Below are 24,923 nucleotides of genomic sequence, written 5' to 3' on the forward strand. Positions count from 1 at the left end.
TTCCGATTCAATATGTATCATTTATTGATTTATACAAAATTAAAATGTGTAATTCTCTTTTTCATGAATGATCCACACAGAGATAGAAATACATGAAACATGTCAACATGTATCCGTGTCAGAATACAAAGACTATGTGCAAAGTGTTTCTCAGCAGGTGGACGTCCTGCAGCATCACATGCCAGGCCTGTGTGCTTTATCTAGGCAAACAAATGCAAATACAGTCATACACATCTTCCGGAGGAGCAACACACGTCTTGTGGTTTTCAAAAAGTCTGTCACAATACAAAGAGGGTTGTATCAGAAGCAAACACTGAGATGTCACCTCACACACGCCCATGTGCCCATGTGCCCATGTGCTCACACACACATGCACACATACACACACACACACGCACACACACATACATACAACTATACACTCACATTTCAGTAAAGAAAAGTAAAGTTTTGAGTTCATCTCATATAATTTACTGCAGTAGATCAGCAGGTACAATGACCTAATATTCAGTATTTTTTATTTACATTATTAATTTATCTGCTTATGTTTCAAGTCCATACTTAATAGTGAAACCTTATTTGCAACTTCACATCATACAAACAACCCACAACACCTTTTGGAAATAAAGAATAAATATGAAAAACAGGAATATGGTACTGGTAATTTTCCAATAGCCCAATAGCAGCAGCTGGGCTTTCATCTACCCATTTATTATGCTAATAAAGGAGAATTGTCTTTCACATCCCAGTTTGGTACATATTCAAGCATTCACATCAGGCCAGGTGTGCCTCCATTTGGCCATGCAAAGAGTCTGCTGTCAGCGTTTGTGGAGTGTACTGACCAGGCTGTTGTCCAGTTTCCACAACAAGAGAGTGTGAGAGTGCAGAGGTAACGTTATCCTTCCTTAATAATGTCACAATGAGCTACTGTGGTTTGAGCCTAACACCAGCTTTATAAGCTTTACACTGCTAGTAATAATGCCCACTATGAACACTATAAAGGATCTTTAGAGTAGCACATGTCCATTACATATAGTTACGTGGAATATTGATTTTTGCTATCAGTTGATATGCACCATGTTGTGTTGTGTTGAGTCCCACTGAATGTTACAGGAAGCCGATCAATATTCGGATTGAACCGAGTCGAGAGGTGAGGAATTGCATGCTGCCTTTAACTCACTCCTAAAGTGCTTCTCTCATGCCTGAGACCATGCGGTGTCTGTCAACAGAGCTTGCCGTCCTGCCACCATCACTCTGGCAGCAACACGCTGTCTGGGTCTGCTTCTCTGGAGCTCAGCCCCCGTTGGCTTGGGTGCTAGAGGAGTTGGGACCCCGGTGCTGGTCCTCGCCTGGACAAGGTCAGACTGAAGGTGGGTGCTGGGGAGCGGGAGCCCCGTGGGGTCAGCAGCGGGACATGCGCTTGCGGTACTGCTCCACCAGTGGGACCAGGCACTGAGGTGAGCCGCTCTGCAGCAGGAAGGGGTGCTCCAGCAGGTCAGTGGCGCTGGCCCGCTCTAGGGGGTCCCGAGTCAGCATACGGTCCAAGAAGTCTTTTAGAACAGGGGAGATCTGGACCAGAGAACAACACCACCAATAAATTGTTGCAGTTGTAAATTGTAACAATTAATTGATGATAATTATTGTGAAAGTTAACAAGAATCTAAAGCCATGCTAGCAGCGGTGCTTTGAGCTAATACCTGTCTTACTATTTTAGTTTGTCTTTGATTTCTATCCTCTCGGCTCTTTAGTGACTGCTTTTAATTGTATTTAAATGTCCTTTTATAATGTGTTTCTTTGCAATATGTCTTAATGTTTTCAATGTTTGTGTACAGCACTTTGAATTGCTTTGTTGCTGAAATGTGCCTTGCCTAAATGCTAACATCAAAATGCTAACATGCTTAATAAAGGTTGTATCAGATAATGTTGTTGATAACATTGCATCATGATAATATTTAGCAGGTCCAATGTTAACCATGTTTACAATCTTAGTTTGGGGTATTAGCATGCTAACATTCGCTAATTAGCACCCAACAGATACTACAGCAGAGGTTGATGGGAATGCCATTCTTTTGAAAGGATTTACCCAGCGTTCATGTGATGCGTGTATAATCTGAAATATTAGTTCCTGCCTTGGGAAATCCATGTGAATGCCCCCTCAAGGCAGGACAACAACTAAGAAATTCTGTGACAATTTTGGTACACACCTTACTGAGTTGGCATATTACACAAAAACATGGCAGACAAAAGCGAATGCTTGGTTGACGTTAAAGTTTTTTTTATTATTTTGTGTATTGCATGTCAAATTTTTTTAATTAGGTTGTAATTTTTAGTTGCTGTTGACATAAGGTGGCCTAGATTTGGTAAATAAGTTATGTGTTAGCAATAAACCTGATAACAAATCAGGTAAAGCAATGTTTTGTTGGTTTTAGGGAATGTACTCTTGCAGAAACAAGACTGGGACAAAACCAATAATTAAAAGCTTCAAACTGTAGCTGCAATACAGCACATTTTCTTTCTAGTGTCCATCGTATCTCTGCATTTAAAAAGTTCATGAACACACCAAAGTCAGAAGAACAACCTCCCAACTCGGAAAATGGAACCAACCAAGGAGCACACAAATGCAACATTGGTCATAAACCAAAGTCTTGGATAAGGTAAACGTTTGACCTGATGATGGCGCTAGAGGAATACTTAGGCTAACCAAAGTTATAGCAATTCATGTAGAGGGTGGAATGACTGTCTGTACCAAATTTCATGTCACTCCATTTGACGTCGGTCAAGAAATTTCTGTCTGGACAAAAATGTTGGACCAACACTGCCACCTTCTAGGGCTACACATAAAATGCTAAACACAGCATCTTTAAAGAAAGAATTTGTTGTCTGTCTGTTCTCGTACCTGGTTGACATTTCGCACAGTAGGAGCCAGCTCATCCCTCAGTCTCTTCATAGCTGCTACAGGGGTTTCACTGAAGTACGGGGGCTCTCCGTCCACCATCTCCACCACCATAATACCCATTGACCAAACATCCACCTGGTGCACAATCACACATTTACCATATGCAACAGATCACACTGCACAGATTGCCGCTGTTGGCATTTACACTACATCAGAGAGATCACCACTGTTATTCAGCATGAGCGCGTTTGAATGTGCGCCTCCTCACCTCAGTGCCATATGGTGATTTGGAGATGACCTCAGGAGCCATCCAATAGGGTGTCCCCACTAAAGATTTCCTCTTAGGGATGTCCTTACTGATCTGAGCACAGAAGCCAAAGTCTGAAAGCTTAACCTGTGGGGAACCAGAGAAAGACTTTACTAAGATAGCAAAACAAAGAGAGAGAGAGAGAGAAAGACAAAGAGTAACAACATATCGTACCCTTCCGTCTAATGTGAGTAATATAGAGTCGCTCTTGATGTCTCTGTGGATGACTCCCTGCGAATGGAGATAGGCCAGGGCTTGCAGAACAGCTTCACAAACTGTGGCAATCTGCTCCTCGCTCAGCCTGCAGGATAACACACATACAAGTTTACACACACACACATGCACAGATTTTACATTAACATTTGACACTTTTCCATTACGAGTTACAACGAATCAACAGCCATAAAAGTTGAAATTCATGAATCACGGCGCATTAAAGGCAACGATAAAGAGTGGAAGGTTCAAAACAACAACTCCCACACAACAGTATGACCAACAGAACATGTTCATTCCTCTGCAATGTTAATGTGACTTTGATATTTCACAAGTGCAACATAAAGACGTGTGAGCCAGGAGGCAGAGGGCCATTTTCAAACAGCAAACGAGGTCATGTGCCCACTGAAAACAAAGATAACTCAAGGTTACCTAACAGAGTTCTGCATTCTCCCACACAAGTCCCATTTAAAGATGCATCTAAACTATATTAGGAAAAACTTTGCACTCATTTAGGCAGTTTAAAAAAATATTTGACAGTAGACTGCAGCCAGAAAAAACATAAGAAAAGAACCCTTATTCTTGATTGTTCTGTCAATATACTGATTGTGTTAGTGTCTGACAAACAGTGGCTGTGACAGTTGGCTCATTTTATATGTCTTCTGGCTCAAGAGAAATTTTTACATCCCTTCAAGTCAAGCGATCTAACCCTGGTGTCATCTCATGGAGACTGAGCCAGCCATCTGTTAATAATATAAAATACATTGACAGCTCAAAGCAAACACACCCCGATCAAATTCAGCTCCCTTCTGCTGGTCGATATGTTTTCCTTATTTTTGATGTATGCGCTACTGGACAGTGTGACAGCATCGGGAAATCAAATTCTCAACCAAAATTGACTTTCCATGTGGCATCTAAACATACACATATCTGATTATGTTATTGAATTATTACTTTTCCCCAGAGAAAAGCAGCAGGCTCGGAGTGAGAGAGATGGCTGAATGACAGTCTTTGTGCTGCTGGTATCAACACTGGGCCCTCAGCAGTCAATACCACACTACCCCCTTGTGGTTGATTTAGTTATTAAAGATGAACCAAACAGACATGCACCAATGCAGTTTTCTTGAGAGGGACCAGGACGATCTCTTGGTGGTGCTCGTACCTGGTCTCAGACACAATGTTGGTCAGTGCTCCACCCTGCAGGTACTCCATGATGACCCACAGCTCCTCCTCCACCAGGGCTGACTTAAACATCTCCACCACGTTCCTGTGCTGATAGTCCCTCATGATGACCACCTGCAACACAAAACCTTCACCTTAGAACTAAAAGCCTTTCAAAACATTACCAATAATGTGGCCACAATATAGTTCTCAGATGTTCAAGGGGGTACTCAAGCAGCTTTCATAAAGCAAGGGGACTTGTAAGATTGATGCTGCAGAGTCCAAGATATCCTGACTTTTGCTCTTTAGCAGAGATGTGGACTTGAGTCACATGACTTCAGCTCCAGTCAGATTTGAGTCAGAAGTTGCAACTAGACTTGGACTTAAACAACAATGACTCATGACTTTACTTGGACTTGAGCCTTTTGACTTGAAAATACTTGAAACTATCCCCAAATCCCAATGATTTAAAAGGTGTGCCACAAATTAATTCATTTCCCTTAATGTCCTGAATTAACTAATGTTAATGTTATTCATTCCCAGCAGGATGACTTAATTTCCCGAGATCTACTTTGTTTGAATCAACCCAACAGCATCCAATCAAGCTGCAGGAGAGAACTATGAAGGAGTAACGTGATACTACTGAGCCCCAGCTTTTAAAAATCATGCCAAAGATAGGTTCATTTGCTACGAAAACTACATGGTGGTCAACTAAAAACAAGACACAACAACTACCAACTTTGTTCAACATTAGAAGCTGCACAAAAAACAGTAAGCTGAGGCTAATATTAACATTGTTAGCAAATGCTTAGCTAACCTTGTTACTCTGTCAGCACTACATTTGGTGAAAAGCGCATTATTAATTGTTTTGGACTTGAAAATCAAAGTTTAGTGACATGACTTGGGACTTGAGTGCAAAGACTTGCAAAACAACGACATGGTCACATCTCTGCTCTTTAGTATGGATCAGGCTCTAACTACCCAAATCAATAATGTCTCTCTTTTTAGAAATCCAATTTGGTAAACACCCACATCTTTAAATATCTCCAAGCCTAAACTGAGATAACTCAAAAGACATAATCAGGGGTAATTTTCCTAAACTTTAGAAGGCTCTGTCCAGAGCCACAGAAGACATTGTACAACTGTTTTTATAGACTAAGTAGCTCTCCCAGTGACAGGCAAACTGAACCTTTATGTGTAAATTTATCAGCATATCCCTTTAAGTACGCATTAAAGGAAAATTCTGGTTCATTTCAACCTGGCGTCTATCTAGTTAATGGGACTACTTTGACCCTATGGGTCATGCTAACCCTTTGTTTCAGAGATTCAGGGAAACGAGCCATAATGGACAGAGCCAAAATTATAGGAAAGATACTAGGTTGAAATAAACCAGAAGTATCCATTAAATGAAAGACCGCAAACAACAGCAGGCCCAAATCCTCCAATTTGTTGTTGTAATTTTGAATGCACTGTGTGTTGGAGGTTTGTGTTGTGTTTGTTGGAATCTTTGTACATAGTTGGATATTGTACCTCATTAAAGAGCAACTCTCTCCTCTGCTGCCGCCGCAAGTCCATCATCTTTACTGCCACCTGCCTGCCGCTGTGCTTCTCTGTAGCGATACACACCACCCCTGTCGAACCCTCGCCGATCTTCACAAAGTTCTCCAGGTAAGACCGTGGATCGCCCTTGTCTACCACCATCTGCAGGGCTGCCTTGAACTGTTCATGGGTCACCTTAGGCGGGTCTGGCGGCGGTCTGGGTGAAGGATGTTGTGGGGGCCTGAAAGCAGGGGAGCAGGTGCCTGGAGGACTGGTGGCTAGTGAGCCTGTAGGGGAGGGTCGAGGCTGGGAGGGGCTGTCTTGCCGGGGGTAGGGAGGATTGGGGCATCCAGAGTGTCTGAGGAAGGGGTCAGGCCCATTGGGCCTCAGCCCCATGTTAGGGGATAGGCCTAATGTGTAGCTAGCCGAGGAGCGCACAGTTCTCTGGGGTCTGATGCCGCTTGCAAGAGGACTGCTGTTGCCAGTGGGCAGGAAGCTGGAGTGGTACCTCACTGCCGACTCTGCCTGCACGATAAAAGAGAGAAGGGTGAAGAACATTAAGGGGAGGGAGCTGAAAGAGACTTGGCCGCCTGCCTGGGGCTCAAGACCTGCTTTAAAACTGAATGTAAATCAAGTCATTCCCTCTCACTCTGCACCCACTTCACCTGATATGACCCATGTAAAGATGTTGCTATATGGACCCAAGTGTCCCGTTGAGATCCTGCCAAACACACCATCTCTCAACTTTTACAACCCCACTGGCACTTTAAACCCACATTTCATATTTTAAGTCTAGAATTAAATAAAATAGTCAACCCTGGAGCTTTAATCACCTTTAGTGCAAATCCAATCAATATGCTGCCTCGCTAAAGTTTCCAAACCCTAAGCATGAAAATGATTTCTTGACAAAAAAACTTAAATTTAATGGATTCAGAGCTCATGCAAAAACATGTTGAGGACTAGTAATATGATGTACATAACGTTAGCAAAAATATGCATATATTGTGCATCCTATGAATAATGTATTATCAGTGCACTTAATGACCACAGAGATGTGCAAAGAAGCTGCTGTAATGCCAGGCTTACTTTCAGGTCATAAGAGGAGAACGGCCTCCCGGGGCTGTTCTGGGGGTGCATGTACATCGGTACGTTGGGCCGGAGCTCCGCAGTGACTGTTGCTTGATCACTAAGGGGCTGCTGTACAGTCATAGCTGGGCTGTAAAAACAAGCTATAGGTCTTTGATTTGGTGGCATTCCCCTGGGCAGCTGGAAATCTCTCTTCCATATCACTCTCTCCTGAGGGCTGCCAACCTCACCGCTCATATAAGCCCCGTGACTTAGCATCGGGATGTTCTGGGACGGAACCGGTTGCGAGGGTCCCTCCACGGAGCTGACGCTGACTTCGTAGGTGGACTTGGCCTTTGGCAAGATCCCATTGGGCTGCAGAGTGATGCTCTTCTTCATGCCCAGGTAGGGGGTGTTAGTCTCACTGTGGATGTTCCTGGCCCTGTCCCTCCACTCTTGACCCGCATCATCGTCATCTTCGTCATCCTGGGTCAGGCCCTCATACTGATAAGTGTCTCCCTCGTTCACTTCCCCCAGCCTTCCCAGTGACTGGGCCCTCTTCCTGGCTGAGGGGCTGCTCTTCCTCAGAGAGTTAGAACTGGTCACAGACAGACGGTTCATGTCATTGATCATGGCTGCTATGTAGTCTCCGTGACCGATCATGCTCCCCCGCACTATGGTCTGAAAGAGAAGAGGCATTTATCTCCATCACATTGCGTTTGCCATGATCACATTATAGAAAGATTTTGCACTGAAAGGAATAATGAGGGTGACATAATCATTGCTCAGAGGCGAGTTAAATTTAGACTTGAGAATCTGTAAAGGACATCTTTGTCATTCTTCAAAGACAGTGACTTAAATCATTTCCCCCGTGGCTGCTTCTGACAATACACTGACAAATACACCAAGTAAATGCATCCAGAGACAAACCACAAAGTCAGAGCCTCTACAACTGTTTCTATGTTGCAAAATTCAAACATAACAGTTCCTATTGACATTGGAGATGGTATGCATATTTAACAGGCGTGCAAAGGTAAACTTGCCCTGACAGAAAATGATCAAATTTAAGATCTTTTGCCAGAGTGGTGATACTGTTGCAACTGTAAGAGAGAGTGCATGGTATCTCATTAGTCACTCTCAGGGTAGAGTCATGTTCAGTTCACAGCCAGTCAACAGCCTCTCCTGTTTCCCTGGTTCCATGCCATTACATCTGCACGGGGGGTAGAGGTCAGATGACATCTCACCTACTGTAGCACCTCTCATGGAGGAGAAAATGGGAGGTGATAATGGCCTTGGTGCAATATCCTATTCTAGAAGATGCTGGAAAAATAGTTTGAAATGACATCACCTTTTCCTCTGTAAAAATCAGAACTGTATTTTCATGCATATGTTTTATTTTTTTGCATTATGAGGCTCTTCTGAGTAACCCCACACTCATCTTGATGACGCCGTTAAAACCATAAATCTGACCTAAATGCTGACATGATGGTTCTCATATTGAACAGCACTAATCAAATCAGGGAATTAATGAAATGTTGGTGTTGTCTTGATTTTTTTCTGGAGGGTCACAAACAGAGTCAACACTGCACGCTACGTGAAGCGCAGAAATCCTGAGATTTGCAGGCTTTATCCCTAACTGGCATTTCCTTTGCTGTACCTGCACTTTTTTCCCCCTTCTGCTTGACATCTGTGGGAAGGCACCATGGACTGTTATTAATTGCCTGCAAGGTGTAATAAATCTTGTGGCCCCTCTGAGTATTCAACATTGTACAGTCAGTGTACACAGCAGGGTCATTAGCCTAGCCCCATGATAGATAAGAAAGCAAAAAGATGGGGAGGGGAGCACGCCTTCTTTCCACATTGTCATCTGAGGATTATGGCATTCTCTGAGACAGCACTGCAGCACTGAAGGACACCTTTGCATCAATACAACAGGCAGCATATCTTCAGTGTTTGTGTAACATGTTACATAATTAGATTCAAAAATAATAGTTACTTAGAAAAATATGTAATTGAATTACACTAAGGGGTTACAGCTGAATATGAGCTTATATGTATAACATTCATTCTTTTGCTTTGCATCTTTTTGCAGTGCAGGATTCCCTTCTTTCAGCATATTTTTGGACAATAAAGTTCAGCAAAGCATTCATTCATTCATTATTCATTATCCCTAACCACTTATCCTGGTACAGGGTCACAGGGGTGCTGGAGCCTGTCCCAGCTGACTTGGCCAAGAGGCGGGGTACACCCTGGACAGGTCGCCAAACTATCACAGAGCTGACACATATTCACACCCACGTGCAATTTCAACATGTTTCTGGACTGTGGGAGGAAGCCGGAGGACCCGGAGAAAACCTACGCTGACACATGGGACTACGTGCAAATTCCACACAGAAGGGCCACCATTGCACTACCATGCCACCCCTAGGCTGGCAAAGCAGTTGGGACAAATTTCAGTGTGACAACATCAAGGATAGGATGGCTTACAAACAGCTGTCTCTATGTCCAGAGAGGATCCTTTCATTTGGCAGTAAGTGCTCAAATTTTGTGTTGTTTTTGACTGGTTTTCTTGTTTGACTTTGCCCCGCCTCTCATCTGCCAATCAAATACATGTGCATCTCTCTAACCTGAGTCTGCCATGCCTGTGACCAGCTGACCACGCCAAGGCAGGTGGCCACGTCTTCGTAAAAGAGCGGCAACAATATATAACTTCTGAAATCAGCAACGGGCTCTGACTTTACTGCACAGTGTAAAGCTTGTTTACCAGCAGTGGAAATGCTGTCAACGCTAAAATGCTTGATGTCAAACCAGAGGAAACATCTTACATCAGGTGAGTTCATGTAACTGCTATCAGTCACATAAGAAAAGTAATCAAATGCAGTAAGTCACAGTTGACAGCTTTAACGATATCTTAACGAGGGCCTGGTTGAATGGTGTGCTAGTCATTAGTGATGAGTTCAAGGTGAGGTCAGAGGATCAGTAAAGAGCTGAATGAAAGGTGTGGTGTACCTTCTTTGGCCTCAGCTCCACCTCTGTGATCCTGGAAGGGTCCACCATGGGTTTGGGCCTGCGCAGGTTCTCTATCAGGCTCTGCCATTGCGTTGGCAGGCCCACAAAGCAGCCGCGCTTGGAGTCAAATGAGGTGTGGACACGGTGCTCAAAGTTCTTTGGCGCTGATATCTCAGGCCTCTTCTTTTTCTTCTTGCGAAACATCCTCAGGTCCACAAGGGCGACAGCTTGCCCGCTTCAAAATGTCCCTGTGTTGGAAAGTATTCAGCCTTTAATAATCTGCACTCAATATTTCAGACAGCACATGTTCAAGTAACTGTAATCTTGACATTTGAATTTAGGCAAATCTCTTCTGCCCCAGTGATCAAAACGATGTTGCCACTGACTGACCACTCTTCTTTGTTATCATCTCTCTGACCAAGTGTATTCAAATAAAATCTGACAACAGAGGATCGTTCCACTTGGGAGAAAATATCCAAATGGCTCGTCTAAAAGCCGTTCCATGTCTGGGATGTGTATGTCCCTGCACGTTGCCTTGCTGGCTTATCACAAGCTTGTGCCTCTGAGAATGGCTCCAAGGAGAGTGGATGGATTTGTAAGCACATGTGTAATGAAGGATATCTGGTCAATCAAGGCTTATTCATACTCTGTGCCATTTTACTGATGAGCACGCGGCCAGGCTGGCCAGCGCCCACAGGCTTTCAGTGCATTAGCAGGATGGGTACAACACACAGACACACTCATGCACACACACAAACTCAGATATAGTATGGCAGGCTATCCTTCATAAACCCTTTATAACTCTTTCATATCCCGTCCTAATTATTAGCTCGTGTGCCCTTGATTGCAGGGAGGGTAACCACTTAATCCTTGGATGGATGGCCATGCATTTGGCGAGCCACTAACTCGGGTTGACTGTATGTTAAGCTTTATTTTCCATTCAAGTGTAGGGAAATAATTAAATACATTACATCTCATTTCCTCAGCAGCACAGCTGTACTGGGAGATAATCACTCAAATTTAAGTCTCATGATTAGTATTAATACTCTTTAATGGAGGACGTTCCAGCAAGCCACGCTAGCTGCGTGGCTCTAGGGATGGCAAGGCTAGTCTGTTGGTCCGTCACTTGGATAGATTGTCATGAAATTTAGTGAAGACACTTTGATCCCCCAATCTTTTACACACACCATCCTCAGGTCACATTTTAACTTTGTTCAGTATAAGTAGAAGAAAAAAAAAACAGTGCACTCAACCATAGACAAAAAATCGAGAGCTGGGGTGTGTCAAGCCAAAGTCAAGAAATACCAGAAGGGTTTGCACTTCCGAAGAAATTAGGAGACTGTCACGTCAGGGACCTGGGCCCGCATCAGAGTACACTTGACCCAAAAGTCTAGTTTGTCTGATCCGTGTGAACACTGTGTACCGAAAATGGCCAAGGTTCCTCAATCCACTTGAAAAAGTGGTCTCAACTAGGGTTCATATGTACTTGGGTCAGGCTATGAAAAGTTAAGCACCAGAATTCATATATAACCAATGTTGTCATGACATAGTTATTTGTATATAACCCAAGTAATTGGGAAGGCTGCGATCCCATGACCAGTGCTCAAACAAACACAGACACAAACACACGACTTTCCCTCAGGAAACTGGCATTCATGTCTCGTGTGAAACCAAGAAAACTCTGAGTTATTTCAATGTAAGTCATCACCATGTTTCTTTTCCTAAACCTACATAATGAATTTGTTAGATATGATATGAACCGTTGTATCGGGATACTTTGCTCAAGTATGGTTCACATCAGGTGTGAAAACCAACTGTACCAAAGGACCGAAGTTGATTACTATTTAACATGAGTAGCAGTCAGCAAGTAGAGTTACAAAGGCATTTCTCAGCACCACCAGTCTTCTCTGAAATCTGCGCCAGCACACGCCTATCTTATCCACTGAACTGCACAGCCATGGGTGATAAAGTCAGAAGGCAGGTGACGGGGATGTTCTTGACTTTATCTCTCAAATATAAGCAATAGTAGAGATAATGCAAAACTGTATAGGCTTAGGATCTTTTCTACACTGTAGCAACTACATAAACAAATGTCACACAGATGGTGACACAAGTGTACTTGGGTGGCGAACAATATGAAAAATGTGAAAGCTGAGCTGCGTGAGAGTGGAGAGGGGGAGCAATAGTACTTGGGCACAGTACAAATCAATCGTACCTAATATGAAAATGCCCTCAGATTGTTCCTTTTAATTAGCTCCAATGTCAAAATTAGCACAGGGGGGAAAGCCAAAGACAGAGGCTATCTGTAGTTAGAGGTGCTAATTAGCAAATGTTAGTATGCCAACGTGCTACACTACGCTAGTGGACATGGTCAACATTATACCTGCTTAGCATGAAGATGCTACTGTTATTGCACGTGCATGATGATAGCATGCTAGCGTGACCATTAAGCCCAAAGCACCGCTGTGTGTTCCAGCCTCACAGAGCCACCAGCTGAGTGCGGACTGCTAGTCTTGTTTATTTTAGCAGAATGTAGCACTTAAAGTCCCTGGTGTAAATGTCCCAATGCAGAGCCCTACAAGGTGCCCCTAGAATATCAGATACAATCTCCCATCATGCACTGTGAAATGGTGGGAGTTGAGGAAATGAGTTTTGCAGTCGTCCGCAGCTCAGTGGGCGATCACGGTGGCAGCCTCTCCTCTCTCCACCTCCGCCCTCAGACCAGCACGGCTCTAATCGGCATCAACGATGCCTGTTATGAGCTGTATTGGTGACTATCCCACGCCACTCACCCCGTCGCATCACCAGAGGGTAAAAGGAGGTCAGACCCACTGGTCACATCAGCTAAACCTGCATCATTAGAGGAAGGCAGGGTAAGGATGGGAAGGGGGGTGTCACCCTCCAAGGATAATTCAATCACAAGGCTAATATGCTAAGTGTTGCATAAGCGTATCACTCTGTGCTCTCCCTATGTACATAATGTGGTGCTGGGAAGGACTTTAATTCCATCTGACAGGGACATTATGGTGTGAGGGCTCTCAGGAGGAGGTGGGGAGAGAGGAGTTGGGGCCAAGATTACAGTCAGACCTGGATGTATTAGAGAGACAGGAACCCAGTTTCCTTGCTACAGACACAGAAAGGCTTTTAAGCACCAATTGTGGCTGCTTTTTGAATAACGAACGCTCGACAGAACAAGCTGCAAAACACAAGATTGCGATCTCTGTTTTTTTTCCCCCACTACACAAGAGACTATCTGCTTAAATAGCTGTTGGACGTGCAGATGTTGGCATTGCCTGAACAAATATTTACACATAGCGCTCATGTATCTTTTTACAAGCAGATCAATCAATATTTACTCATGAGTCAAACGCAAACTGCTACAGTCCTCCACTGCCAGCAATAATGGGGTGATAACTGCACAAATAGGACGGCTGCTTTGCATGGCACTTTATCGAGCCTCATCAGTTCAAAGCGGCAGAGAACAGTACATATCACAGCATTCATTATTCATCCTCATTTTTCTAACCACTGTGATATTAGAGGCAAGTGGAAACACACACATCAACTTTGTTAATTCATGCCCGAGCAAAAGGAATTGAAAAGTTGATGCAAGTATTGATTTACAAGCTTTAATCACATGCAACTGGCCTTATACTGACCCCTCTTATTCCGCCAAGCTTATGACTGTCTTGATAACAATATGCTATTGATTTCTAAGCCGGCCGTATATTACGTATGCACAGAGCTGAACTTGCACAGTGCTTAATCTCGCTTTCTGGTCACATCCCTGTAAACTGCAGGGACTTGACCCTATGCCTCAGTGGCTTGTCTTGAATCTATCAAAATGCTGAGGCAAAAACTCAGCCTACTGCTGTCAGGGATATGAACAGCCAAAAAGGATGAGGTCACTCAAAAATTGTGCTACATTAGATATTTCCATCTCTGCAACTGTGCGCAAGAGCAAAAAAAAATTAAATAGATCCAAATGCGTGACCTGAAAATCCACAAATCAGTAAAATCTCACTCACAGAAAATCACATGAAGCTGTTTGTAGCAAGTCTGCTTGTGAAGTCTGACTAAACACAAACCTTTAAAGAAAGATGATGGAGCATGCAGATTGTGTAAAACACACAAATAGATCCAATTTTCTCCGCAGAATCACCACTTTATCACAGCAATACATCCCTGTTCCAGGCAGAAATGAATCACAGCCTTACCCCCCTCTACCAAATAAGGCTTCTTCACCTGACAGAGGGCCGGGCCTTCCATGCTATGCAGAAGTGCAAGCAGGCAATCCATACATTTCCCACAGACAACATGACAGAAAAAGAGAGGGCATGCTCGCATTCCTCTCATGTTCAAACCACCCCGAACAGGAGTTGGGGATGAGTGGGAGGGGATCGGGAGATAAGAGAGATATTGGATTTGCTCGATGTTAGTGCTCCGAGCTCTGTTGAATGATTTTTTTTCCTATTTGCCCTGATTTCTGCTTCCATCTTTTTTGTTGGCATGCATGCAGGAATGTAGTGAGTGTGCAGGTGACTGTGCTCGCAGGATTAGTATGGTGTTCAGTCCTTCACTGATCTAATTTTAGGACACATCATGCCCACCACCACCCTCTCCTCTCTTGCACCAGACACGTGTTTATTTTGCACAGGATTCATGTCAAATAGTGAGGTGAGGGTGGGAGATGATGGCAATGAGGTAATCCTCTTTTTGTGTTTGTCAATGCACGTATAAGCATAATCCAGCTATGCTGAATTACAGGGGGCTACATCTATTTCATAGGGGCATAGATAGCATCAAGGTCTGCTGTTTTTGGTGTCTGCAGTGCAGTGTGGGGGGCTTAGAGATGGCTCTTCTATCAGCTTCATTATGATGACCGTTCTGCCCTTTGAGTGTAATGAGACTGCCTCTCAAGAGGGAGGGGAGAGGAGGAGGGGGGGGTTTGGTTGGTCATCTCTTCCCTTCCTTGTGCCTTTTAAAACACACACACACACAAGAACATACACACACACACCATCTAAGGACATAAAAAAGGTACACAAGCACCGGACGTGACCGGACAGTACAATAGCAGTGTTTATGATTTAAGTTGATGTCTGCTTTCTCTTTGAAGTCACCTCTGCAGACATGGAAGGATTGTCAATAGGAGACGACAAGTGATGTAATAAGCTGCATTCAATGACATGGAATAACACGTTGCTGTCATGCATATTTCATGCTAGTGGTCTGATACATCATGCACGACAAAGCACTCAGAATACAAGGAATGCTGGAGGATGGCACACATCTACTGCCTCTGAAGAGTCATCCATTGTGAAAATGTGGCTTTGGGTGTGAGCACAGTTTTGCTTCTTAAGCCATGCCAGTGGATAGGGATGGTCAGTCACTTGGTCGGTCAGTTGGCCTATCGGTTGGTTGGTCAATTAGCTGGTGGTTTGGTCTGCCACTTTTGGCCAGACTGAAATATCTAAGCAACTACGGCATGGATTGCTATGAAGACTCCAGAGGTTGAATTCCGCTGACTTTGGTGATCTCTGACTTTTCCTTAAGCGCTCCTATTACCCATTTTCCGCCAATATGGCACAAGTTCTGTTCCAGTTGCCGCATCTAATTTTGAACCATTCGCAGCATTTTGACCGAAAATAAATTGCTGGTGGACCCCCAAAGAGTTGGTTCCCAGCTAAAACAACTGATTGACAGATTTTCCTTGACATGAAGTGCGAAACCATGATTACATCAATGTGTCATATTCTACAGGCTGGAATGAGAGGATGGAGCCCATGCTTGTTTTTTTAATACAAACAATTATCTGTAATAACAGAACAAAAGCTCACAGCTAATCAATGTGATCCACCATCTTGCTACTACTGTTTACTTAAGTTGTGCGACGCCCTCTATAGATGACACATCCTTGATGACAATGGTTACACTCAGAACTGGAGGAAATACGGGCTTGTTTGCTAGCACCAAGGTTCCAAGAAACCTAAATGGAAGAACCAGAGCTAATTTGCTAGAAAATGGGTATATAAGTTCAAATTTGCATTTTTAAATAACTTAGCGCAACATTTATTGGGTGGCCTGCCTTGAATTTACCAAACGAAATCATGTCCTCTTCAGGATGACATAAACTGGTCTGCACTAGTAAAGCGCCTATCTCATCTTCCAACCACTCGAAGTGTTTTAACACAAGGCTACATGTCATATTCACCCATTCACACACACATTCACACACTGGAGGCCGAAGCCACTGTACAAGGCATCACCCACTACTCAGTTTAAATACACTCACACACAATTTGGGGTTCAGTCTCTTGCCCAAGGGGAGGAGCCAGGGATCAACCTGCTCTACCTCCTGGGCCGCAGCTGTGTAATAGTTTTGGTGATGGTCTGTGTTTTCATGAGGTCCAAATTTCAGTTTGTCCTCAACATTGGTTTATCACCACATAAACGCAAAAAAAAAAAAAAAGAAGACATTTAGAGCCTCGGCTGCACTCTTTGTTTCCTGCTAATTAGCAAATGTTAGCATGCTAACATGCTGAACTAAGACAGTGATAATGAATATGACATCAGCATACGGTAGCATCAGCATGTTGGCGCTGTCCTTGTGGGCATGTTAGCATGCTTTAACGCCAAAAAGCACTGCAGTGCCTAAGTATAGCCTCACCAACCTGATCTCACAGAAATACGTGAAATGACCACGACCTCTTAACACCGCATTCCGTGGTGGCAGCACGTAATGGGTTGAAATTACGTGCTGCCACCACGAAAACAATGCCAATATAAAGTCAATTAGGGTCCTCTCCCGTGGTGGACACACGGATTCCCTGATTCAATCACGTCACGTCAACCTCGTTTTCCTCAATGATATCTTTAACATTCCTGTATACACACAAAAACGCGGAAGTGTCCTTGATAACTCAACAATATGACAGGTTAATGTCAAGGCCATAAAATAAAATAAATGTATTTTGCCAGCTTTTGATAGCGTAGGGCTTTAAGAGCATTGTGCTGTGGGCGGATGGGGCGCGTTCCACTACTGTTTTGTAGCTGCTGTCTGCCGTCTGTGGGCTTCATTCCATTTCAGATTGCCATCCGTCTGCCGCAACTGAATCCAAACGCCAGTAATAAATAAATAAATAAATAAATAAGAAGATAAAAATAAGGCTGAGCACGGAAGAACCAGAGAGGAAACACCATCACATGGAGCCGTCTGCCCCTGGCAACCCGGCCACCCTCCACTCCACCAGGGGAGAGTGGACCCCCGCCACAGAACGGCTGCCCCGCTGGTTATACGTCCGACCGTGGCAGCTGTCACACAAACCGCTGCTGAAAATTATACATTTTGATACAGGTAGGCTATATACATATTGCAAAACTCTGTAAAAGTACACCAAAGCATATTTTCGTTTCCAAATATTTATTTGAAACCATTCATATGGTCAATATAAAACATTTTGTTAGTAATAAAAAACAAATGTAATCTCAATGTGAGCCAGCCGGCGGGACTGCGGCTGAACCACTTCCAATGTTCATTCATTCATTCATTCATTCATTCATTCATTCAATCGCATGTTCAGTGTGTGTGTATGTGTGCGTGTGTGTGTGTGTGTCAGAGAGGAGTATCAATAAAAAAAGTAATTTCGGTGTTTATTTCTTTTATTCTTCCGTTTTTTTTAATTAAAATGCGTAATATAGCCAACAATATTATAGACCAAATGTTAATCTAATTATTATTGTAGAATGTATTTAGCAAATCACCACTCTCAACTGGAGACAGCAGCAAAAAAAAAAAAAAAAAAAAGGCATTATAAAAAGCCAACAAATCGTGTTAATTAATTGACGTGAGACATTGAAGAGGTTGTCTCCTATAGTCTGTAATTTTTTATTTTTTTTATCATAACTTCTCGGAAATTACTCAAAAGTAGAACATGCTAAAAGTAAATACAATAATAGGCTAAATAGTATCTAAGCAATAATAAAGTATCTAAACAATAATAAATATTATCTAAGTTATCTATTAGGCTACCATTCCACTCTGTAAATAGATTTTAACATTTCAATATGATTTTAATATTATTTTTGCTTATTTCATTATTGTTATTATTGGTTTTACTTTTTAGTAGTATTGTATTGTCTGAGGATGACTCATTTTAGTAACTATCTACAGTAAAAAAGATAAAAACAAGCAAAGAAACAAACAAAACTCATTTTATACACGGGGCCTTCAAAGTGCTCTCTGAAACTACACCTGGCATGGCTTGTGTCCAAAAAATGAAAAAATCTAAACTTTGTCGTAGAGCTAAACCAAATACATCATTGGAAAGGTCTCAACCTGGAGAGTAACATATGTCAGTATGAAGATTCTACATGGCTCCTGCTTTCAGGCATTGACCTTTGAACCTTGACCTCAGTGCATGTTTGAGGGCTTATAACTCAGCAATGAAAGGGGGTACAGACATGGGACCAACTGTTATAGAGAGCTCTTGACCTCAGCTATCATGTGAGTGTAGTCAACAACTGTGGGTGCTGTCAGATATGGATAAAATATGGATAAAATTAATTTTCACCCATTTAGAAATTAGATATTTAAAATCTGATTACACAAATGTGTTTACCATCCCCTTAAAGTCCACAGTGTACTCTCAATTCAATATTTACAACTTCCAAATCTGGGAAAAACACTTAGATTTTTAAAAAACTACAATTCCCTGGGACCGCGCCATTGCAGTTTGATACATATCAGCAACATAGTTGTAGTTCTTCTGATTTGCAAAGTAGGGCTCTAAATAGGGTTGTAAAAAGATATATCTACTGAATATATCTAATATCAAGTAAAGCCGAATGAGTTATTACACTCCACCTAGATGAACTATGGTAAGAAAAAGTAAAGATGTCGGCTAATTTTCGATATTTTAGCTAATACACTAGAAACTGCGTTTTTGGGACAGTAGGTTCGTTTGCGGCATGTAAAATAGGGTTGTAAAAAGCTAGATCTACTGAATAAATCTAATATCTAGTAAAGCCGAAGTAGTTATTACACTGCACCTAGATGGACTATGTTAAGAAAAAAAGCAAGGATATTGGCTAATCGTAGTTATTTTAGATAGTACTCTAAAAACGGCGTTTTTGGGACGGTAGGTTTTTTGCGGCTTGTTGTAAAACAGGGTCGTAAAAAGATACATCTACTGAGTATATCAAATGTCTAGTAAAGCTGAACTAGTAATGACACTGCACCTAGATGAAATATGTTAAGAAAAAGTAGGCATGATGGTTCATTTCAGATATTTTAGCAAGTTCTCTAGAAACAGCGTTTTTGTGATTGAATATTTGAATAGGCTATAACAAATACCTAGAACAGCCGAACTATCACGTTATTATCATTATTATTATTATTGGTGGGAAATTATAACAGGGGAATGTATTTGCCGTTTTAATATCAAGGACACTTCTGCGTTTTTGTGTGTATACAGGAATGTTAAAGATATCATTGAGGAAAACGAGGTTGACGTGACGTGATTGAATCAGGGAATCCGTGTGTCCACCACGGGAGAGGACCCTAATTGACTTTACATTGGCATTGTTTTCATGGTGGCAGCACGTAATTTCAACCCATTACGTGCTGCCACCACGGAATGCGGTGTTAAGAGGTCGTGGTCATTTCACGTATTTCTGTGAGATCAGGTTGAGCCTCACAGAGCTGCGAGTATGACTTTAGACTGTTGGTCTATTAGGGTTAGGGTTAGATTGGAATTTTCAAGTTCCCAGTCAGGAATAACTGGAATGCCCCCTGAAGTCGGATTTCCGATTCAGAAAGTCAAAGGAACCTCGCTAACCCCAACCTCAAAATCCAGTATGGCTGCTACGCGCATCAACAGTAGTGACAGCATTAGTAATATACTGTTTATTAAAATGTCTGTCTTATTAGTGTCTCATTAAAACAGTCGTACACTCAGTCTTGTCCAACTTCTCTCTGTGCATATGGTTGCTATGGTGTTTGTATGCGTACTGTGTTGTTATTTACTGTTATTGCTAACAATGGCTAACCTGGCTTGAACTGGTTTTGCTAACAACATCTTGGTTTTCAGTCTTATTGTGCTGGATTACGACCATTCCCAGCTCTGACCTTCGACTTCCAAGGTAAAAAGAAAGCATTCTAGGAGGACTTATAACCAAAGGTGACTAAGCAGCAAAAGAAAATAAAGGTGAATATGTGGCCAGTCTTTTCTAAAGCGTCATTCAACAACTTTCTCAGTCCTCGAAGTATTTGTATCTCTGATAAAAAGCTCCACTCAGAGGTAAGAACACAGTGTAGAGAGTATCCAAGGGCATGTGAAGTGAATGTTATGGACTAGTTTAAGTTTATGAAAAGCGAAGTACTGAAGGAATTTCAAGTGCACTGCAGAGTGTGCAGTTCATGATAAAAACTTGTCAGAGGCAAATAATATTCAATGGAATTATAAGCATATTCTGCATTTACAGTTCAGTTTGGGCATTAAGCAGAGATGACCCATATTCAGACAGACAGTTCATTGATAGTGACATATCATGGGGTATTTCAAAGTTGTAGTCTAAAGTCACAGAGCACCGCTATTCTGAGAAAGTAAACGATCAAAGAGCTTGTCTGTCATTTTCTTGTGCACTAAGAAAAGGCCTCAGGATTGGAACAGAGTATAAAAAAATGTGATGTCCGTTCCCAACAATGTGGACTGTCAGTTCTTCAAGGGCAGACATCTGCGCAGGAGTGCACATCAGTCTTGTGTTAATATTGACAGGAGGAAACGAGAAATGAGAGGTCAGGATAGGAGGAAGAAGAGTGGGGGAGGAAACAAGAGTCTGGACATTCAGACATCATGACAGAAAAAGAGATGGAAGGGAAGAAAGCGAGAGGACAGAACTGAAAAGAATAAAGATGCTGAATAAGTGGACATAGATTTGAAGTGTCAGTGCCTTGAAAATTACTCTTCACATGTTTTCTTTTTGTCCAATTTAGTGGCTCAGTTCTGTGGATCGCAGCAATCTCAGTACTGAAGATGTAACCTCTTTTCTCCGTCATCTTGAGCAGCTTTGTCTGCAGTAAACAAGACACAGTAAAGGGGATCTGAGGACAAGACAGTTGCCTCAACAGAGAGCGTATGTCATTCTGTCACCTGACGCATTGGCACTGATTCTCCTGGATGAGATAATGGACAAGAAAACTAGTTTGTTGTGCCCCGCAGTGAGGAGCTGGGACATAAATGCACAGTAAAAGCTGTAATGTACTCCAAACACCTTAACATAATGACATTGTAAAAGCAACACTTCTAGTGTCCTGGGGCTTTTATGGGATGTTCTATTGGTGCTGACACATCACGAGAAGAACACACTCTTAACTCAGAAGTAGGCCTTTCCATGCAGGGTAACAATATGTATACTCAGGGCTAGTCAGGAGAAAATGCAGCACTGACCAACACTCTGTTTAATTAAAGATCCTCTTGGCTCTCACAAGTGCTTTGAACAATTTGACGCTGTGCTGATAGAGACGTATGATCAGCCTGGACCAATGGTACGAGCCCAACTCTTCTCTCTTGGGTCTAATTTATTGATGCGCCAGGCCTCGTGCAAGCTTTACTGTACGCGCATGTGCTTATGAAAGCACTGATGTATATTTTTTTAGCCCAGGCCTCATCTTGTCTCTCCAAGGGACAAAGCACCAATCATTTTTAACCTCCGATTCCTTCACGGTATCAATCTGCACCGACTCTGCTGCCCTCCTCTGTCACCCAGCATGGGTGCTGTTTCAGCCCAGAGAGGGGAATCATGTCACACTGTCCTAATTTGGACTCTGTTTTAATCCTTAGTGCTTGACGTCTCATGGCCCGTGGCGATGCTAAGCTGCTAATGCACACTGTCCCCTCCTTCAGCTGACATGAACATGACACAAGCATTCCTGAAAACAATCGTAAACACAACAGGGCACATGGCAAATGATGTAACACCTGCGCGTTGCGCTCATGTGTGAGGCCCCCATCGCTTCCTGTCCTGTCAGAGTCCCAGTGCATGGACTAGAGTCTGTGCTGCCAGTTTGTGTTGCACGATGGGCGACATGACACGGCTTCCAAAAAACTTTGAAACGACTTTAGACTTTGGAGCGTACACATCCTCCTCAGTGAAGCAGATGTCCAGCTGTGTGTGTGTGTGTACTAGTGTGTGCATGCACCAAAGAGACCTTCTCTGTCACCTCCTCTACCCTTTCCCTCCTCCTCCTCCTCCTCCTTGAATATCAATGAGTAACCTGAGACACAAACACATGGTAGTGTAAGAGTTACAGAGTCTCAGTTACGTCATTACCCGACTTATGAAATGAACTACTAAAAACAACAGAATGGATCAAAATCCTGTCGATCCTTTGTGTCGATCACTTACGGTATATGTCTGCAGTCACTACTCTTAATTAAGTGCATTAATGTTACGATTCTGTCAAGAAGAATGAGTGCAATGGCTGAAAACTAAAATCTATACACTTCCTTAAAACACCTTAGCCTCTATTGATTTTCACTGAGGATTTAGCATCTAATAGAGAGGCTACAAGAGAGACTTTACAAACCTGTTTTCAACAATACAGTGCAGATCCCCTGTTTCTTAATGCTTCAGAGTCAAACAAGAGCACAGTTCAAACATCACCTCCCACGTTCATGCAAGCTCTCGCACAACAGGTTTTCTAATGATTACATTTATGTATGAATGTAAATGCTGTTAATAAAATATGTCAAATGTCAATCTCCTCTCCTGAGCCTCTTCTCCCACAGCATCCATCTAACTGAGGTGTGTTTATATACAGTAGCAGCTTGAATCCCAATGCACTGGTAGGACAAGAAAGATCACCTGAGAACTCAGCCTACACACACACACACACACACACACCAGAATACACAATGGTAAAAACAGGAAGCTTCTGTTCACACTGCCCAAAGCAATGGCACAGTCTGGATTTGTCAAGTGTGATCTGTCTCGTTGAGGGAAACATTTTAGTGGATGTTGTATCCTTTTCTTGCAGTAGAGGTTGAGGACGGAAGCGATGGAGACACGGAGGGAGAAAGGGACTGTGGGGATTTTGAGGAGGAGGGGTGAGCATAAGGTGAAGGCTCTTTTGAGATGCAGTCCATCACTGAATACATCCAGCATCCCCCCCTTTTCTTCTCCCTGTCTCCCCCACATCAGCACCTGGCTGCACTGCATTCTGCTCACAGCCTCTCCACCTCCTTCTTCTCTTCCTCCACTACGGCTGATGCCTACCGACGGCATACACTAGCCTGCTCTTTATCAATGACGTTAAGCCTCTTTTCCTTTTTTCCCCACCATCCCCCCCTTTTTACCCCACTCTCCTCGCCGTGGAGAGAGGAAACAGGAGCTCTGGAGGGATAAATCATTGTTAGAGGAGGTAAAAAAATAAATAAAAAAAGATCATTCATCCCCCCTTACCTTGCCGTCTAGTGAAGAGGAGAGCCTCTCTCCTCCAGGAAGGATTGGAAGCGAGAGTGCGCACATACACGCTCACATACACTATTACACACTTGCATTCACGCACGCATACACTCACACACGGACATCTCTCTCTGTCATGCACACAACGACGAAGAGTGCTGGCTCTCAAGCAAGCCTACACTGCAGGCTGCCGCTTGCCTGGGAAAGCCTGATGCGTTCCTCCCTCCAGGCAGAAGCACATACTGCCATCTCAAAGGTTCTTTGTTGGGGCTGATTCATCCCCGGCTCCGTGGCTGAGTGCTGGTCCGTGTACCGGTGCCTGCTCCTGGGGACACACGGTGACTGTACAAAGGAGGGACAAAGCCATGAAGAGGAAAGGAAGCATCCAGGAGGAAAGAATATCACGGTCCCATACAGCTCCTTCCACCCCCCCCTCTCCCTCTCCTTCTCTGGCTCTCTGTCTCTCTCTCACACACACACACACTCCCTCCCACCTCCCTCCCTTTCCCTCTCTCTCTCTCTCTCTTTATCACTTCCCTCCTTCTCTGCCTCCTCCCACTCCCTCATTGGGCTGCAAAAGAATTGATAGCAGCGTGTGCATGTGTGTGTGTGTGTGTTTAAGCTGGTTTCCAGTGACTGTAAGGAGAGGAGAGCTCAGCTTCACCTCATCACCTGGGATACCTTTCACCCGCCCTCCCTGCCTCCCATCTCGCCCTCTGTCTCCTTTGCACGTAATGTGGGTGACATGAGAACACGAGGGTGCTGCGTTTGCCCAGTGTGCTGCTGTTCAGTCAAATGCATTATCCATGGAACGACAGGGTCAGGGATGGCAGATGGCGGGAGGGGTTGTTGTATCTGTGTGTCTAAAGTAAGGGGGGGGGGGGGGGGGGGGGGCCCACAGTGTGGGGCTATTTCTGTATTTCTGTAGAGGGTGCAATCCTCACAATCTCCTTTGAGTCCATTGTGACCCAAAAATCTTTGTGGATGAGGAAACTTGAAGTTACAACACAGCCCCAGTCTAGCATCCTCATTATTTGACTGAAATGTTCCCCTCTCTTTCCACCACAATCATTTCCTGAATAATTTATACAGCAGCTAAGACCAGACACAAAGCAGGAAAATGTATTAGGGTCAAGTCGTGCAGAAATTGCTCGCAGAGTGAGCCAGATTTGGGGCATACATGTTATACATGGCGTTTTGATATGATGAGACGCTCGCAGAAGCACTGTAACAAGCTTAAAATGATGATGATGTTCCCCCTTACAC

The 24,923-nt window shown here is 43.3% G+C and overlaps 1 protein-coding gene across 1 annotated transcript; it reads right to left on the reverse strand.

The window, feature by feature from the left end:
* Positions 1–24,130, reverse strand: pak6 (p21 (RAC1) activated kinase 6). Its single transcript, XM_033643318.2, has 9 exons — positions 23,655–24,130; positions 10,191–10,438; positions 7,203–7,862; positions 6,108–6,641; positions 4,579–4,712; positions 3,378–3,504; positions 3,165–3,290; positions 2,897–3,031; positions 1–1,569 (listed from the first exon to the last, which is right to left on the reverse strand). Exons 2-9 carry the CDS (start codon positions 10,392–10,394, stop codon positions 1,402–1,404), a joined length of 2,088 nt encoding a protein of 695 aa, XP_033499209.1. The 5' UTR covers positions 10,395–10,438; positions 23,655–24,130; the 3' UTR covers positions 1–1,401.
* Between the last annotated feature and the right edge of the window lie 793 nt (positions 24,131–24,923).

This window comes from Epinephelus lanceolatus, chromosome 15, assembly GCF_041903045.1.
Source record: "Epinephelus lanceolatus isolate andai-2023 chromosome 15, ASM4190304v1, whole genome shotgun sequence".
NCBI classification, from domain to species: domain Eukaryota; kingdom Metazoa; phylum Chordata; class Actinopteri; order Perciformes; family Serranidae; genus Epinephelus; species Epinephelus lanceolatus.